Source organism: Aricia agestis, chromosome 1 (assembly GCF_905147365.1).
Source record: "Aricia agestis chromosome 1, ilAriAges1.1, whole genome shotgun sequence".
NCBI classification, from domain to species: Eukaryota; Metazoa; Arthropoda; class Insecta; order Lepidoptera; family Lycaenidae; genus Aricia; species Aricia agestis.
The window spans coordinates 21,405,090-21,423,415 of NC_056406.1; the positions used below are offsets into that span (position 1 = coordinate 21,405,090).

The 18,326-nt window shown below is 36.7% G+C and overlaps 4 protein-coding genes across 5 annotated transcripts; 2 read left to right on the forward strand and 2 right to left on the reverse strand.

Annotated features, from left to right (window-relative positions):
• The first annotated feature begins 566 nt into the window (after positions 1 to 566).
• Positions 567 to 15,662, forward strand: LOC121730865 (endoplasmic reticulum-Golgi intermediate compartment protein 3). Of its 2 annotated transcripts, none has more exons than XM_042120077.1 (8): positions 567 to 778; positions 859 to 1,017; positions 1,280 to 1,416; positions 1,591 to 1,667; positions 1,768 to 1,933; positions 2,072 to 2,261; positions 4,019 to 4,245; positions 15,649 to 15,662. In XM_042120077.1, the coding sequence occupies exons 1-7, from the start codon at positions 685 to 687 to the stop codon at positions 4,222 to 4,224; spliced, it is 1,029 nt and encodes a 342-aa protein (XP_041976011.1). In that variant the 5' UTR covers positions 567 to 684; the 3' UTR covers positions 4,225 to 4,245; positions 15,649 to 15,662. The 2 variants fall into 2 exon arrangements, with proteins under 2 accessions (XP_041976011.1, XP_041976003.1); XM_042120069.1 differs by lacking the exon at positions 15,649 to 15,662 and adding an exon at positions 4,301 to 4,671 and having other exon boundaries at positions 4,019 to 4,220.
• LOC121730889 (reactive oxygen species modulator 1) lies at positions 2,197 to 2,979 on the reverse strand. The gene is made up of 2 exons (XM_042120098.1): positions 2,757 to 2,979; positions 2,197 to 2,663 (listed from the first exon to the last, which is right to left on the reverse strand). Exons 1-2 carry the CDS (start codon positions 2,885 to 2,887, stop codon positions 2,555 to 2,557), a joined length of 240 nt encoding a protein of 79 aa, XP_041976032.1. The 5' UTR covers positions 2,888 to 2,979; the 3' UTR covers positions 2,197 to 2,554.
• On the reverse strand, positions 4,443 to 6,050 carry LOC121730879 (transcription termination factor 3, mitochondrial). The gene is made up of 3 exons (XM_042120088.1): positions 5,469 to 6,050; positions 5,004 to 5,218; positions 4,443 to 4,720 (listed from the first exon to the last, which is right to left on the reverse strand). Exons 1-3 carry the CDS (start codon positions 5,960 to 5,962, stop codon positions 4,443 to 4,445), a joined length of 987 nt encoding a protein of 328 aa, XP_041976022.1. The 5' UTR covers positions 5,963 to 6,050.
• On the forward strand, positions 6,445 to 12,789 carry LOC121730843 (alanine--tRNA ligase, cytoplasmic). The gene is made up of 3 exons (XM_042120039.1): positions 6,445 to 6,568; positions 7,075 to 9,981; positions 12,776 to 12,789. Coding segments are annotated over exons 2-3 (2,895 nt in total). The 5' UTR covers positions 6,445 to 6,568; positions 7,075 to 7,087; the 3' UTR covers positions 12,777 to 12,789.
• Positions 15,663 to 18,326: the final 2,664 nt, after the last annotated feature.

Consider the following 18,326-nt stretch of genomic DNA (forward strand, 5'->3'; position numbering starts at 1 on the left):
TATAAAGTATTGCTCGTATTTTTGTTACTTTATTAAAGCAGCAATATGTTTGCACTTGCCGCTCTGGTTATAAACGCAGCTGCATTTTACTCCAGCAACAACCCGATCATTATTATCTATCTGTAAGAAATCTAAGTGAATAAAAATGTTTAGACTTGCTTTATCCAAATGTTTAGTTACGTTTTTTGGTTGGTTGAGTACAATAAGTTTGAACTTGTTTTATAGGGTGCTAAAGTCACCGATGTTCGGCGAATTTTATTGGCTCGTATTAAATAACATTGCCATTAGTTCTTAGCTCTTCTACATCCTTTACATGTCCAGCTAACACCGATTTATTTCCTTTTAGCATAGATTGGGCCTTGAAACTTATTGAGTGTTTTCGCTTTCGCTCTCAAAACGTGTAGTGAAACGCGGGGGGTTACATGGTCGAAAGACCTGTGCCGTGGACGGAAACAAAATTGACAGCCAACGTCAAATGTCAATGTCAAATATTTCGCAGAAGAAGAAGAACGACTAAAGTGAAACGTTTTCAAATGGTTCATATATACTAGTAATCTGTGCAAATGGTTTTCAATGTAATTTATAGAAATTGTTGTTTTGTAGTAGCCGGCTGTTTGTGGCAGTATAAAACAATAAAACTTATTTCAGTGTGTTGCAGAGAAGAGCGAAAAAACTAAAGTCAAAATGCCCTCCCAAGTGATTAATAAATTTAAAGATCTCGATGCTTACGCTAAGACTTTAGAGGATTTTAGAATAAAAACTGCCGTAGGAGGATTCAGTTAGTATATCTTTTCAATTTCATGGCAGATTTATTTTCCAGTATTTAAAGTTTCAAATTAACTTTGAAAATTGTTACAGTTACTGTTATTGGAGCTATTATTATGGGTTGTCTAATTATGTCTGAAATTTTTACATATATGCAACCTAATGTATCTGAAGAACTCTTTGTAGACACTTCGAGAGGACACAAGTTGCGCATAAATTTTGATATAATTGTTCCACGGATATCATGTGATTGTAAGTTGAAACATCAAGAAACGATTTTTGAATAAACTACCAACCAGCCTATTTATATTATAAAATTTAGCTATATTATGTATTGAGGTTGAGATGAGAGAGGAGACAAGTTGTTATTCATAATTTTAACAACTTTTTTTTACACAAACAAATCTGTGTTATTAACAGCTCACTCTTACGTCTTGAATTACATTCTTTGTGAAAATAACTATGTTCTTATATAAAATGTAGACCACAAAGGAACTTAATGTTTATCTTTTAGATTTTGTGCTTGATGCAATGGACTCTTCAGGAGAGCAGCATCTTCAGATAGAACATAACATACAAAAAAGAAGACTCAGCTTAGATGGTGTGCCAATTGAGGAACCAAAGAAAACTGAGATTTTAAGTTCATCCACTGTCAGTTTGCTTTCCTTTTTTTAGCTTTTAGTGTATGCGATGATAGTGATGCGGCTGCTTAGGGCTTTATTAATTAACTTATCTTCATTGTATCTTAATTTGTTTGTCAAAAAGTTACTAAATATATTATATATTTTTAGAACAAATGAAATACAAAAAAATGTTGTATTTCAGGTTAAGCAAAACACTTCAGAGGAACGTAATAAAATAACTTGTGGAAGTTGTTATGGTGCTGCATTGAATGAATCTCAGTAAGCCTAATATATTGTAATAGAAAAGAAATAACAGACTTAATAATCATTATTAAAATAAATAAAATAATTCAAATTTATAAATTCATAAAAATTTTAGGTGCTGTAATACATGTGAAGATGTCAAAGAAGCATATAGATTGAGGCGTTGGGCACTGCCAGATTTGTCTACAATAGAACAATGTAAAAATGATGAGTCACTTGAAAAATCAAATTTGGCCTTAAAAGAAGGTTGTCAGATATTTGGATACATGGAAGTAAACCGGGTAATCATTTGAATTGTATTTTTTTTATTCATTATTACTTGTAAAGGATTATGCTATTGCAATTTTAGATGTATAAAAATTATTGTATAAGTAAAAGACAAAACACATTAAGCTATTTAATATTTGTCAATTTTTTAGGTTGGTGGTAGTTTTCATTTAGCACCTGGGAAAAGCTATACCAGCAACCATGTCCATGTTCATGATGTGCAGCCGTTTTCTTCTTCAGTGTTTAATACCACACATATTATCAAACACTTGTCATTTGGAACTGATATAAAAAGTGGCAATACTGCCCCATTAGATGGAGTTGTAGGTTTAGCCAAAGAAGGTAAGGGCTATGTCTCTATATTATTTACATATTTTACTTTTTTAAATTCTCATTTGTATTTTCTTCTATGCTGCCATTGGCTTCCACTAGCAATCATCAGATGATGTTTTTAGTGCTAGACAGCAAAAATATAGCTGTATTGAAAATTTACAGATGCATTTATCTGACTTTCTCAAATTAAAAGAACCAGAAAAAGGCCACATGCTTAATATTTACTGTTTTAAAGTAAATTTATTAAATAAGGAAACTACAATTATATTATTTGGAATAGTATGTACAGGTAAATGCCTTAGTCAACAGCGAATTCCAGTTCCGATAGCCATAAATGTGCCAAAAGTTCCACCTCCTTGAAGCATCACTTTACCTACAGAATGTAGTAATTCTCGTCCTCTTGCACCATATCTAAAAAAACAATTTGAGGTTTATATTATTATTGATGTTGTAGTGATCTTTTTTTGTATATTTTGTAAAAAAACTAGTAGATTTTATAATAACCTTAGCGCTGTAAAGCCTCCAAAGAGCCCCCCACTAGCCATCCCTACACAAAACCCGATCATAAAGCCCATCTTCATTTTATCGAAACATGATGGACCTTGATTTTGATACATTCCGCCTGGCACTGGCATGATTTCTTCAATCTATGAATATTTTCCAGATAAACTTGAGTCAGAAATTACGCCAAACGGGATAATCTGAGTCTTGACTTTCGTTCAAGCCGTTCAAGTGACATTTGACACTTCAGAATCCTCAAATTTGACGTAATAATGACATTGACACATTCAAGTCCATAGAGTTCGACAAGGCTGTTTATGAACGTGGCGAGAAAAGGAACTACCTAACGCTTCTATTATACAAAAACGTCATTTTGGACAGTTCTCCTTTACCACTTACCAGCAGGTAGCAGCAGGGTGTAAACTCCTTGCCAGCAGCGCACATTGGCTGACATTGACACCATTGATTGACACATTCAATTAAAGCCTTGTCGAACGGTACAGATGATAAAGCACGAAGTTCTAATTCCATAGTCTATGGTATGGTTTTGCCGGGAATGTCAAATGGTGATGTTGTGTTTTTATTTTATTTTCCTAAAATTGTGTTATCTGGGTTTTTAATGTGTAATATTGGTAGGATATTAACCATAAGATATTCGTTATCGTGCACAAGTGTGGGAAAGTGATGTAATAACCAGAAACGTGCTCTTTTGTGTTCCCTCCAAAACTCCATCGAAAGTTTCAGTAAAGCGTCTACCACTTTACTGAATCGACCGACTTGACTTCTTGACTTTATACTCAGACTTTGACTAAACTTTAGACCTGACTGACCTGACGATAATATAGAAAAAATTGTATTAAGAATATTGTTTTCCCGCCATAATATAACATGAGAAATGGCTTCGGCCTGATGAAAAAACTTATTTCATATTTTGATATCAAAGCCTGATGAAAACTCTATCTCATATGGTTAATATAAAAGAATTGGCTTCGGCCTTCACTATCAATCATTAAATAGAGAAAACATAGAAATGGCTGTATGGGCAACTTTGCCTGTCCCGACCGGGACGAATTTAAAAAAATCTATGGTAAGCTGTCCCCGCGAATTGCAAATTTTTATCGGTCAATAAAACAGCTATAATATTTGACTATATACCTTTAACAATAAGCAAGTACGAATATTTTTGGCTTACAAAATCTATGAGCATCATTATAACATTTTGTTGTTATATAATTGTTATTTATTTCTTATTTTCCTTGTTTTAGGTGCTGTTATGTTCCAATATTATCTAAAAATAGTGCCTACCATGTATGTTAATCTCGACAAAACAGTATTATACACAAATCAGTTTTCAGTAACAAGACATATAAAAGCAGTATCTAACATTAATATGGAATCTGGAATGCCAGGAGCTTTTTTCAACTATGAACTTTCACCACTTATGATAAAATATACTGAAAAAGAAAGGTAATAAAACACCAAGACGGTATTTGTTATTAACTTTTATTCACTTTACTAAGTACATAAAGTTGCTTCTCTATTTACAGATCAATTGGACATCTAGCTACTAACATATGCGCCATAGTTGGTGGCGTATTTACTATAGCTGGCATATTAGATGCACTTTTATATACCTCTATTAGTACATTGGAAAATAAATTTATATTAGGCAAAACTGGTTAAGCTGACCTATAAAGTTTTTAGAAATCGATTGTACTCATCAATGTGACATTTGGCATGATTTTTACAAAATTCTACATCGGTATTTTCAGCCAATGCCATAATTGGAACATAGTTTTCTTTAGAGGGATCAAATTGAGCTCTTCCTAATTGTTGTAAGAAAATATGCCTTTGTTTAATCTTGAAATTTCTACACAGTAAAATATTTGGATGTAATAATATGTTTTCATGACTAATTTTTATTGTGTTGTGAATATAATTAAACCTTTCCAACAACTTCTTTTGACCTGAAATGAAATAAAATATAGTATTTAACATAAAATTTATGTTAAGAAAACAATATTGTGACAAGGGTATACAATTAAACATAGTTTTATGCAAAATTTAGTTTTGTTGATATTCTCAGAAAAATGTTCTGAACAAAAAATTTTTTGAAATTAATTGGTTTGCTACAATAATTAGATAAAGTGTTTTCAGTATTTTTGTAGCTTGTTACATTCAATAAATATATGATTAATATATTTTGTGCTAGTTTATTGTAGAGCTAAATAAACTCTTTTAGATACTTACAAATCATCCACAATTTTGGTTGATGCAATATCAACTGTTTTATCTCTTGATCATTATATCCCATTTCCTCTTTTATAACAAAGGAATTGGTGTTTATATGGTGAAGGTTGTAAGTTATGATTTTAGGTTGTTTAGTTGCTAAATTCCGAATATCATTTCCACTTAGGTCAAATTTGCTTTGAAAATATCCCAACCTTCTATCTATTCTCACAGTACTAAAATAAAATGAAAATTAAATAATGATCAATAACCTATCCATGAAACTACAAAAAGGGCTGTGATGTAAATCATGTAAGTCTCGGTAATGAGAGTAATATTGACATAAATCAGAACAAGATAATAATTAGAGCATGCGTAATAAATGTATATACTGTAAGAAATAACCATCCTACCACAGTCAAGCAATTTAAACCAAAAATTATGTTAATTGTTACATGCAGCTGTAAATATTTCACAAAAATGTACCTGTACATTAACCAAAACGGATTCTTGAGAATGATTTTAGTTATTTGAATGTTATTGAATTGCTTTGATTGTAAATAATGAATTCGCACATGAAGATTGTCAATGTCTTCAGTTAATATCATAGGGTTTTTGCTTAAAAAAGTGCCCATGTCTTCCTTTTTGAGGAATTCATTTAAAAATAATAATATTTGTTTCATGTCCTTTTCAAAATCTAATTTTAATATCTTCTCTGCAATATACGGTCGTTTATCTAATTTATTTAGGTCAACATTGAGATTAAGCAGATTTTGTAGTGTCTCAGAACTATTAATATAAGCAGCAAGATTAAATGATTTGGGAAAATAAGGTGTTGTATCTGATACATCTGTTGACACTCGCTCCAAAACATTCACTTTAGCCGGTGTCCTTATTTGTGCATAGCAACGTTTCTGTTGCAATATATTTATTTGATTTATACTTTTGGAAAACTTGATAAACTCTCGAAAAGTCTTCATTTTCTCAACATTTATCACCAACAAAGTCTATAACACAGATTACTAGTATATATTTGTAGGTCTATAAATTATTGTTATAAAAAACAGATTGCAGCACAGATTACTAGTATAAATTTGTAGAGATTGCAGTTCGACAACTGACAAGGCATAAATTGAATGTGTCAATGTCAGTCAATGTGTGCTGCTAGTAAAGGAGAACTGGGAGTTTTGCCGGGAATGTGAAATAGTGATTGGTGATGTTGTGTTTTTATATTATTTTCCTAAAATTGTGTTATCTGGGTTTTTAATATGTAATATTGGTAGGATATTAACCATTAGATATTCGTTATCGTGCACAAGTGTGGGAAAGTGATGTAATAACCAGAAACGTGCCCTTTTGTGTTCCCTCCAAAACTCCATCGATCATGATAGATACCGCATGTGTATAAATACACATGCAGTATCTATCATGATCGATATCTGTGGTCCTAGCTGACAAGTGACACTTGACAGGTACTGTTGTGCTGGCTGGAGGTTAGAACTTGAAAGTTATAACTTGGACTAATTTTCGAGTTTTAATCGATACGTGAATCTTTTTCCATTGTCAGCTTTGTCGATAATCTAAACGTAAGTTTATTTTATTAAATATTACTAGGCAGTGAAAATGTCAAATAATCTGAAAAGAAAATTTTTATTTTTTGTAAATAGTACGCGTAAAATGTAACAGTATGCTATCTCCTTGCTTTCATATTTCGTCACCTTCCTATTTGCACTTTCAAAATTTCAATGTACCATATGGTAGGCCGTAGCTTAGGTAATGTTAGTTTTGCAATTAAGTATTTATTGTTATTTTTCCAATACACCTTTGTATATAAAAATACTTATCACCTAACCTCTTTATTATGATTCTAATTCACGGAATATACAACACTAAGTCTAATTCGTAAGGCAAAAGGCCTAATGACGCCAAGTTAAAACTAAATTAGCGTGTAGTGCCTATTTTATTAGCACCACATCTAATACCAAATTCTTTTATAATAATTGTATAGAATATAGCTATTATAATGTCTCAAATAACTTTGAAAAAGCTGAAATTGTTAAATATTCTAATATTCTCATTGTGATTTTACCAGGTAAAATTTAAACATGGACATCCCAAAATCAGCTAAAGAGATTCGACAATCATACATCGACTTCTTTATGAGTAAAGGTCATATATATGTTCATTCTTCATCAACAATTCCTTTGGATGATCCCACGCTACTGTTTGCAAATGCAGGTATGAATCAATTTAAGCCAATATTTTTAGGGTCAGTTGATCCAAACTCAGATATGGCTCAATATGTAAGAGTTGTGAATACTCAAAAGTGCATAAGAGCTGGTGGAAAACATAATGATTTAGATGATGTCGGAAAAGATGTTTATCATCACACTTTCTTTGAAATGATGGGGAACTGGTCTTTTGGAGACTATTTTAAAAAGGAAGTATGCACTTGGGCTTGGGAGCTGCTGACTGAAGTTTATAAATTATCTGGAGATAGATTATATGTTACTTATTTTGGCGGGGACAAAAACTCAGGGCTTGAACCTGATTTAGAATGTAAGGAAATATGGCTAAAATTAGGAGTTCCTGAAACCCATATTTTACCAGGTAGCATGAAAGATAATTTTTGGGAAATGGGTGAAACAGGTCCCTGTGGTCCATGTTCAGAATTACATTATGATAGAATTGGTGGAAGAAATGCAGCACATCTTGTGAACATGGACGACCCAGATGTTTTGGAAATATGGAATCTTGTATTCATTCAGTACAACAGAGAAACAGATGGGACTCTAAAATTACTTCCAAAAAAACACATAGATTGTGGCTTAGGTCTTGAACGATTGGTATCTGTTATACAAGATAAAAAAGCTAATTATGATACTGATTTGTTTATGCCTATATTCAAGACTATTGAGACCAAGGCCAAAGTAAGGCCTTATACAGGAAAGGTGGGACTTGAAGATGTAGATGGAATTGATATGGCTTATAGGGTTTTAGCAGACCATGCTCGCACACTTACTATTGCTCTATCTGATGGTGGATTCCCTGACAATACTGGTAGAGGGTATGTACTCCGTAGAATATTAAGAAGAGCTATTCGTTATTCATCTGAAAAACTTAATGCTAAACCAGGATTCTTTGCTTCATTAGTACATACTGTTGTTGAAATATTGGGTGATATATTTCCCGAGATTACAAAAGATCCAGAGTCTATTATACAAATTATAAATGAAGAAGAAATACAGTTCCTGAAAACTCTTTCAAGAGGACACAATTTACTCAATAGGACAATAGAGAAACTGGGAGACTCAAAAGTTATACCTGGTGATGTGGCTTGGAGGATGTATGATACATATGGTTTTCCTATTGACTTGACACAGTTGATGTGTGAAGAAAAAGGATTAACAATTGATATGGAAGCATATGATAAAGCTAAAAAGGAATCTCAGTTATGTTCCCAAGGTAAAACTGTGGGTCAAGAAGATTTATTAGCATTAGACATCCATGCCATTAGCGATTTACAAAACAGAGGTGTACCCGTAACTGATGACTCTCCTAAGTATAATTATGTAGCCTCTTCCATGGACAAAGACGCAGTATATACCTTTAGCCCATGCACTGGAAAGATTTTGGCGATACGTCAAAATAAGACCTTTGTGGAAGAAGTAAGCAATGGAGAGTGTGGATTGATATTAGACCATACAAATTTTTATGCAGAGCAAGGTGGACAAATATATGATGAGGGTTACATGGTTAAGAGTGATGATGACAGTGTAGAATTTACTGTGAAAAATGTTCAAGTAAAAGGAGGGTATGTACTTCACATAGGCAAAGTGGAAGGTTTGTTTAAAGTGGGAGACACAGTGTCATTAAACATTGATACAGAAAGAAGAAGACTCATTATGAACAACCATACGGGCACACATATATTAAATAATGTTTTGAGAAAAGTACTAGGCAATGATTCTGACCAACGTGGTTCACTTGTGGTACCAGATCGTTTGAGATTTGATTTTACTAACAAAGGTCCTATGACAACAAAACAAATAAAAGAAACTGAAGATCAAATTAAAACTATTATCAATGATAACAAAAAAGTATTTGCTAAACACACAAGTTTAAGTGATGCCAAGAAAATTAAAGGTTTACGAGCTATGTTTGATGAACAGTATCCAGATCCTGTACGTGTTGTATCTGTTGGTGTACCGGTCGAAGAGTTAGAAAATAATCCAGAAGGGCCTTTAGGATTTGATACATCTGTAGAATTTTGTGGTGGCTCTCATCTACACCAAACTGGACACATTGGCGAATATGTGATTGTCAGTGAAGAAGGAATAGCTAAAGGAATTCGAAGGATTGTGGCTGTTACTGGCCCAGAAGCCATGAAAGCCATCAATAAGATGAGTATTTTAGAAAATGAGGTTAACAATATTGCAAATATTATCAAAGACCAAGGTGATAATCAAAAAGAAATTGTAAAAAAAATTGTGGAACTAACTAATGATGTTTCCCATGCACAAATATCGTATTGGAAAAAAGAAGAACTAAGAAATATGCTCAAAAATTTCAAAAAAGAATTAGACGATAAAGAGCGCGCTGCTAAAGCTCTAACTATCAATTTAGTTATAGAGAAAGCAAAAGAACTTTGCCTTGAACAAAAATCATCTGAAGTGATTGTATCAGAATTAAAAGCATTTAATAACACAAAAGCATTAGACGGGGCTTTAAAACAAGTAAAACAGCACTCTCCAAATTCTGCGGCATTGTTTTTCTCAGTTGATGATGACTCCAACAAAATATTCTGCTTGGCAGCCGTTCCGAAATCACTAGTCGAGAGAGGATTAACTGCTTCAGACTGGGTTCAGTCAGTTGTTCACCTTATGGGTGGAAAAGGCGGCGGCAAATCAGAATCTGCTCAAGCTTCAGGAAATAATCCGAAATGTTTGGAGGAAGCCATTAAAACAGCTCGTGACTTTGCACTTTCAAAATTACAATAGTAATCTATTCAAGTACTTTCTATGCTTGTATCTTTTTAGTTATGTATTCTGTATACAAATATAATTTATGATATTGTAATCAATTCATTACTAACAATATTTTTTTGTTTCATTAATCATGATCAAATTAATAATAAAAAAATAACAAATTACTTAAATTTTTTAATAAATTACAATCAAGCTTTTCTACCATTCCATTTCCAAGGACAAGTGATACTTGTCACGTATAACAAGAACTGTGAGTAGTTGTGTAAAAATCGGCCAAGTGCGAGTCGGACTCGCGCACGAAGGGTTCCGTACAGTTATAGAGCAAACGTAGACCAAAAGTTGTGTTTTTGTATGGGATAATTAATTTTTTATTGCATTTTAATATTATTCTTAAATATTAAAGTAGACATATAATTAAGGCCTTTGTGAAAATATCACGATATCAATAATGGCAACAGGTAGGCCTGTTGCCATTATTGATATCGAGCAAAAAAGGGCTAAAAAATCACGTTTGTTGTATGGGAGCCCCCTTTAAATATTAATTTTATTTTGTTTTTAGTATTTGTTGTTATAGCGGCAATAGATATACACAATCTGTGAAAATTTCAGAACTCTAGCTATAGAGGTTCTTGAGATACAGCCTGGAGAGAGAGAGACAGACAGACATCGAAGTCTCATGAATGGGGTCCCGTTTTCACCCTTTGGGTACGGAACCCTAAAAATGAAATGTTATGATCACATTAATATGATCATACCACTTTAGATATGTTCATTTTACAATGTATTTCGAGGAAAATCATAATGGGGATTGTCAATTTTTTTTAAATTTTGCTCATTACAAAATCATTTCGAGGAATAAGGTCAGTGATCGTTTTTCTGTATATAAACGAAAAAAATACCCATTAGTTAAGTAAGTACTTATATTTTTGAACAAATATGTTTAACCTTTGTTTGACCTTCAATGGCGTTAAATTAGCAATAAATTCGACCAACATTACGTTTCGAACTTTTGGTAAGTTTCTCGTATCAGCTTTCACATAATGAGAACTTGCATTTGACGAACCAGCCATTATAAATAAGATTAAAAGGAAATTTAAAACATACTGCAGAGGTCAATTGCGGCCGATGATGACGTCAGAGCGAAACTTTAAAAATTTATTGAGAAAAAACTAGCCAACGAATTTCAAAATTATATAATTCATATTCTTAAAATACCCTTTTTTAACGAGAAAAAAAATAAAAAGTACATGTGTTTTTTTTTTGGACAATGCCCATTATTGTAAGATTTTTAAGTAACCTCAGAATATTTTCTTTACTTGGTCGGGTTATGCTTATGTCAACTCTCAAGCCCTGCTAAAAGATTCATGAGTCACTCATAAGTCATAACACAGACGTTATGTCATAACTAGCTGTTGCCCGCGACTTTGTCGGCGTGGACTTCAGTTTATAAAGCGCGATGTCAACAAAATTGGTGTCAAAAGCTTTTATAAAAAAACCCTGGTACCCCTTAAATCAATACAGCTGTGCAGTGTGCACACAATAAGTATTTAATTTTTTTATATTATTCTTTATATTTTATGGCAAATTTTAAAGCCTATTTAGCCCCCCAATTATATAACTTTACCCTTATACTATTTATCATTGATAGGTTTAAGGTTACGTCACTGCACAGATAAAGTACTGAGTTTTTTAATACCGTAGAATAGATATAACAATCGAAAAAAATCAAAACTTAAATGTAAGATGATACCACCTCTTATAGAAAGACTTTTGAGCAAGCGTCAGCGCGATATAGAAGACGCACGGCGCCATCTATTATGAATTTTTGGAACTAACTTAATTTGAAAAAAAAATTACGCATTTTTACCCCCTGACAACCCTTTTTTCCAGTAAAAAAAGTAGCCTATGTCCTTTCTCAGGCTTTAGACTATCTGTATACAAAATTTCATTACAATCGGTTCGGTAGTTTTGGCGTTTGGCGTGAAAGTGAGACTGACAGACAGACAGAGATACTTTCGCATTTATAATATTAGTATAGATTATGTGCACACTGAACAGCCGTTTTTGGGTATTTTGATTAATTAAGGGCTGCGCTACACCGGAATGGCAGCGGCGAGGCGAGCACTTTCAGCGCTGCCATTCCGGTGTAGCGCGGCCCTAAGAGGGGTACCACTTACCAGGGTTTTAAAAAGTTTTTAAATTTGACACAAATTTTGTTGACACCGCACGCTATAAACTAAAGTTCACGCGGACGAAGTCGCGGGCAACAGCTAGTAACTAATAAGTATGATTAGTAGGGTTGTTGAGGAAGTGATTATGAGGAAGGGGAGGAGGAAGAGGAATTTTCACGCGCAAATTTAGGGGATGCGGATAAGGAAGAGGATATTTTTTTGAGGAAGAGGATGCGGATGAGGAAGTGGAAGAGGAAGCGCATGAGGAGGAGGATGATAGGAAATTATAAATACTAGCGGACCCAACCCAAAAGTCTTTGTCCTGTCTGTACATAACTAGGTACATAGGTAGATTACACAAAAAATAATTAAAAGGGCATTTTCCAGTGGACCAAACTATGAATCTCTAAACCATTCTCAAAACACATACAACAAAGAATCATCAAAATCGGTCCAGCAATTAAGGAGGAGTTCAGTAACTAGTCTAAGAAAATTAGTTTCAAAATCGACGATCAGACCGAATAATTCGTGTAGTTTCGAAAGTTGGTACAGTTGTTCCTAAAGATGTCCAGATGAATATACTAAAAGTCCCCGAGGGTCGGGCAAGAGCCGGCGGTGGGGGAGGGGGGGAAAGGTCTCTTTTTCAAGGTTTTTGCTTGTGACTCGAAAATTATTTAAAATATCTCTTTAGTCTACATTAATTATCTACATTAAATTTACTATAAATTACGTCCAAACATTTTTACTTTACGATCATTACTTTAGGAACTGTTTTTCCATACAAACGTATTCCCCAATTTACTCCCTGGACAATGCGTTTAGACAAATGAATTTTATACAATACTATGATCTGTTAAAGCTACGTTAGATTTTTTCTAAATTTACTAACAAATAAAAAATAATATGACCCTTAAAAATTGCAAAATGAATGCCCCGTACCCCGCCAATCTACCGACCATAAAATAAATTTGAAAGATGTTTACGATAAAATAAAAACGTAGTGGTATACTCATTCTTCCTGAAGATATTTAAAAATAATAAATTTAGATAGGATCAACTTTGAAGAAGGAATCACGGGAATACGTTACCTCGATTAACTGTTCCTAGAGACAGATACAGTAAATCGGCGTAACGTAGTCCCCTGATTCCTCCTTCAAAATAGAGTCTATCTAATTTTATTTATTTTTTATTAGGCTTCCCCCCCTCCCCCACCGCCGGCTCTTGTCCCACCCTCGGAGACTTTTAGTATATTCATCTGGACATCTTTAGGAACAACTGTACCAACTTTCAAAACTACACGAATTATTCGGTCTGAATTCCTTAATTTTCCCTGGCTAAACATACACAACAACGCACACAAAAAAAAAGATGAGTGACTGGCTCTGGCGTGTGCGTTGCCATGATTGGATACGCGACGCGCATGCGCAGTGAAATTCCTCATAAATTCCTCTTAAATTTTGAGGAAGCGATAGCGGAAGAGGATTTTTTTATTTTTATTTATGAGGATGCGGTAACGGTTGAGGAATTGAGGAACCCAAAATATTGCGGAACTTCCTCATTATGAGGAAGCGGAAGAGGAATCCTCAGCAACCCTAATGATTAGTTGATAGTTCTATGTTACAATGAAGTAAAAAATAAAACGCCATCTGTTGAATCGTATTAGAACTAAAATGTTCATTGCATCGATATATTTCTGAATTATTTATAATATTATACATAAAATATATTTAAGTAAAAATTAAAACGCCATCTGTTTTCATATATTACAATTAAAATGTTGATTGCATTGATATATTTTCTGGATGGAATATAGGCCAACACGGTACACTTGAACTCCTTTATTTTAGAGCGCCTTCTGTTGTCAACTTGTCACATATAGGTATTAGAAATCCAGTAGGAGTTCTATAAGATAAGATAGATTGATTATTTTATACCAAGTGATTATATTATTAAACATAATATTCTAACGTATTAAAAACTATAAACAAAAACATACTAACTAATAAGTATCTAAACAAAAACATACTAACTAATAAGTAGCCTATGTCCTTTCTCAGACTCTAGAATAACTGTGTACAAAATTTCATTGCAATCGGTTCAGTAGTTTTGGCGTGAAAGCGAGACAGACAGACAGACAGAGATAGTTTCGCATTTATAATATTAGTATGGAAAAAACATAATAACTAATAAGTATGATTAGTTCTATGTTACAATGAAGTAAAAAATAAAACGCCATCTGTTGAATCGTATTAGAACTAAAATGTTCATTGCATCGATATATTTCTGGATTTTTTATAATATTATACATAAAATATATTTAAGATTTTTGAAATATTATTTTGTTAATGGAATCAGGCGTTACTTTGCGGAAATCCATAGTTTAAATTTAGTTTGTTATTATTTTTAGCAATATTCCGCGAAAACAACTTCCACCTTTAAGTAAATGAGTGAGTGTACGCATAGACATGCGTACAGCACCTCCCTCCTCCCACACTGCCTATGCGTACACTCGCATGCAAGAACTTGCAAACACCACCACCACACAAGCAATAATGTTGGCAAATCCGTGCAAGGCCCCTCACCACCATGCAGGTTGAAAACCTCGACGCGCGTTTCGCCCCAACACCGGAGCATCCTCAGGATGTGGACTCTACGAACAACGTCCGTTAAGTCAGTTTACTTAACGGACAAACTAAATTTAAAATATTATTTTAATACACATCCAAGACCCAGGAACATTGAAAACTTTTTGTTCCGCCTGCGGGACTCGAACCCAGGACCCCCGGGATGAGCGCTGGCCACGCGCAATGCGAATTAATTTTCATCGATATTTTCATGGAAATAAGATATTTTCCCACATCAAAATGTAGCCTATGTCATATACTAGTAATCTGTGGCCTATGTCCTTTCTCAGACTCTAGAATAACTGTGTACAAAATTTCATTGCAATCGGTTCAGTAGTTTTGGCATGAAAGCGAGACAGACAGACAGACAGAGATACTTTCGCATTTATAATATTAGTATGGATTAGCATTATCTAGACCCCGATCAAATAATGCGCCTGTCTTCGGCTTATAAATTCATTTTTTAGGGTTCCGTACCCAAAGGGTGAAAACGGGACCCTATTCACGAGACTTTGATGTCTGTCTGTCCGTCTGTCTGTCTCCATGCTGTATCTCAAGAACCTCTATAGCTAGAGTTCTGAAATTTTCACAGATTGTGTATATCTGTTGCCGCTATATAGTCCAATTAGTATAGTAAGTTCACCTCGGAATTCGAGGTACCCAGCTGTAAGTCTGTAAATATTTGTATATTGGCACCCTAAATGTTGTCTCAAAACCTACATATTATGGTAGGGTGTACGCCTTCGATCACTAATATACAAGATACACAGTCCCATACAAAACCTCTCGAAAATCTGTCGCCGAGTAAAAGTGTTTAAAAAAGTATACATTTATCTAAAATCAACCTTAATAATAAAACAATGTACAATGTATGTTTACAAAGCAATAAATTTTAACGAACGACGCACGCTTCAAACTAAATTCAACCATCCGCGTATATGTCTTAAAGTTTAAATTATTACAATTCCAAAAAAGCACTTCAATAATTTTACGGCCGCACTTCGCCGCTGGAACAAGGTGAAGTGAAGTATAAGTGGAGTCGAATTCAACATTTTTTTGTTGATTGTAATAATTTTAATAGTCAATTTTTTTATTTTTCCAAAGTTTAATATATAAAGTGTGGAGTAATTATTTTTACTTGTAATATTATGTTGTTCTAATATGTTTAATTTTATAGTTAACTAAAATATACGTGTATACATTTGTAGCAGTACGTTCGTTCGCCGAGTGAAACAAAGAAAACAACGTTCTGATAAGAACGCACGCCGTATTTGTATACGTTCGTCATAGAAGTTGAAACACAGAAGAAAATCGTTCTGCAAAGAACGTACGTTCGCAATGACAAGAGAAACAGCTGTCCGTGTAATAATACCGGACATGAACCGGCCCTGAAAAGGGCGTTTTTCTAATAAGAATTCTTCGTAACACTTCACTACGCGTCTTCACGTCGAGGCTACGTCGAGAGAGGGATCTTCGCAGCGTGGCTACGGTCTTCATGGCGTTTGCAGAGCTTCATAACAACTTCACAAAATGGCGGCACTAATATTATTACCGGCGCGGCGGCAAGGGACAGCGAGACGACGTCGGTATGGAATGCGCGCGCGGACTGAATTCGCTGACCGCTATGTCTTCTCACACCTGGCCCAGGTGGTGGGCCTGGGTGGGGGAACATGCCCAGGGGCTGGTTGGGGGGCTGCATCCGTAGGTGCGGCTGCCGGAGTGGTGCGGGGCGCTGTGGCGCTCGTCCGCACGGCTCCTCCTCTTCGGGGGCGCTGCGGTGGGCGGCGCAGTTCTCCCTCCTCCGTGGGGATGGTGTCACGGGAGAGCAGCAGGCGGTCAGGTGGGCGAGCGTGCCAGGGAGCCAGGTCCTCCAGCTCGACCAGGCTCGCGGCATCAGCACGCCTGAAGAGGTTGGAGGAGAGCCTAGAGATGAATTTCTCTACGCTCTCCATCCTGAGGTCCGCTGGGGCGCTGGTAACGTCAACTTCCTGGTAACGGCGAGCGCTTGTGACTTACTCGCGTTGACCGAGAGTCGCCACTTGCTCAGCCACTTAGGAAGGAGATCCTCTGCACCTTGATGGCTGCGTGGTCCAGGGTGATAGATGAGGCGATGAATGCCGTTTCATCGGCGTACAGCGCCGCCATGGTTGCAGGGTGTGTGGGGATATCGCTCCCGTAAAAATTGTAGAGCCCAGGGGAAAGAACCCCTGGGGGACGCCTGCAGTGATGGGGTGCTCCTCTGATAGAACACCATCGACCCTGACCCGGAAAGTCCTGCCAGTCAGGAATGAGGCCAGGATCCGGATGATGAAAACCGGTACTCCCGGCTTTTTTGAGCTTGTATATTAGCCCGTCGTGCCATACCGAGTCGAAGGCCTTCTCTATGTCTAAGAAGACGGCCACGCTGGAGTTCCTCTTGTTGGCAGCGGCGGTGAGGTGATGGACCACTCTAACCAGCTGAAGGGTCGTACTCAGCTGGGAGCGGAATCCAAATTGTTCCTTCCGAGGAGGAAGATAGGGATTAAGATGTTTGAGGAGGAGGATCTCGAATGTTTTCGAGAGGGTGGACAGGAGGGTGATGGGGCGATAGCCTTCAGGGCGTCTGAGGTTCTTGTGAGGCTTGGGTATGGTGATAATCAGCCCCATCTTCCAGGATTGAGGGAAGTGGCCGGTCCTGACAATCCCGTTGTAGAGACGGGTGAGGGCGGCCACTGTACGGAAGGGGAGGTGCCGGAGGGCGGAGTTGGGGATTCCGTCCGCTCCAGGTGCCTTGCGAGGCTTAAGGCGGGATATTACCTTACAAACTTCTCGTGGTGAGAATGAGAAGTTCGGGGTATCGGAGGGGGAAGGAGCGGAGAGAAGGAATTGCTTTACCTCCTCGGAAATTGCTGCAGCGTGGTCCGTCGCCGAGGTGGGCAAGGGGGAGAATTGCCGCTCCAGATGGGCTGCATGGATCTCCGCTCGGTCTTCGGCTCGGTATCGCGGATTTCCGTCATCGTCCAGAAGAGGTCTCGTCGGGGCTGTGGTGTGGGTGAGGTTGCGGCACAGGTGGTGCAGGGACTGCCAGTCCTCGCCAGCCTCTATGATGCGCCGGGTCCAGTTGGCAGCATTCATCTCTCGCAACTCCATTTTCACCCGCTCAGTGAGGCGGTTGAGCTCAGTCTTGAGCTGGGGGCAGCGAGTCGCCTGCCAGCGCCTACGCAGCTTCTTCTTCTGCTTAATGAGGTCGCCGATGTGGCGCGGCAGAGCATCTCGTTTGTGGCTGTGACCTGTGGACTGCTGAGAGGCCGCTTCCATGGCCGACTTGATGGAGACGGTGATCTGCTGCGTCAGGTTTTCTACGTCTTTAGCAGAGATCACCGGAAAGTTGGGGGTGGAGTTATGGAGGTGCTGGGAGAACACCTCCCAGTCGCGGGTAGGGCGCGGCGGCGGCGGTGGAATGGCCACAGGCGCTGCCCTGATTGTCGCTAAGACTGGGAGGTGGTCGGAGCCTAGGGCCTCCTTGAGTACCTCTTGCTCGAAGTGTCCCGGGAGGCGATGTGTGATGGCTATGTCCAGCAC

What these genes read in the sequence shown, in the direction of transcription:
- LOC121730843 (XM_042120039.1), top strand. Translation starts at nt 7,088, where the DNA reads ATGGACATCCCAAAATCAGCTAAAGAGATTCGACAATCATACATCGAC.
- LOC121730889 (XM_042120098.1), bottom strand. Translation starts at nt 2,887, where the DNA reads ATGCCAGTGCCAGGCGGAATGTATCAAAATCAAGGTCCATCATGTTTC. An exon ending in GGAGGCTTTACAGCGCTAAG is followed by an intron (nt 2,664 to 2,756) that starts GTTATTATAAAA and finishes TTGTTTTTTTAG; the next exon opens with ATATGGTGCAAGAGGACGAG.
- LOC121730865 (XM_042120069.1), top strand. Translation starts at nt 685, where the DNA reads ATGCCCTCCCAAGTGATTAATAAATTTAAAGATCTCGATGCTTACGCT. An exon ending in AACTGCCGTAGGAGGATTCA is followed by an intron (nt 779 to 858) that starts GTTAGTATATCT and finishes AAATTGTTACAG; the next exon opens with TTACTGTTATTGGAGCTATT. An exon ending in AGATTTTAAGTTCATCCACT is followed by an intron (nt 1,417 to 1,590) that starts GTCAGTTTGCTT and finishes GTTGTATTTCAG; the next exon opens with GTTAAGCAAAACACTTCAGA.
- LOC121730879 (XM_042120088.1), bottom strand. Translation starts at nt 5,962, where the DNA reads ATGAAGACTTTTCGAGAGTTTATCAAGTTTTCCAAAAGTATAAATCAA. An exon ending in CCGTTTTGGTTAATGTACAG is followed by an intron (nt 5,219 to 5,468) that starts GTACATTTTTGT and finishes ATTTTATTTTAG; the next exon opens with TACTGTGAGAATAGATAGAA. An exon ending in ACCAAAATTGTGGATGATTT is followed by an intron (nt 4,721 to 5,003) that starts GTAAGTATCTAA and finishes ATTTCATTTCAG; the next exon opens with GTCAAAAGAAGTTGTTGGAA.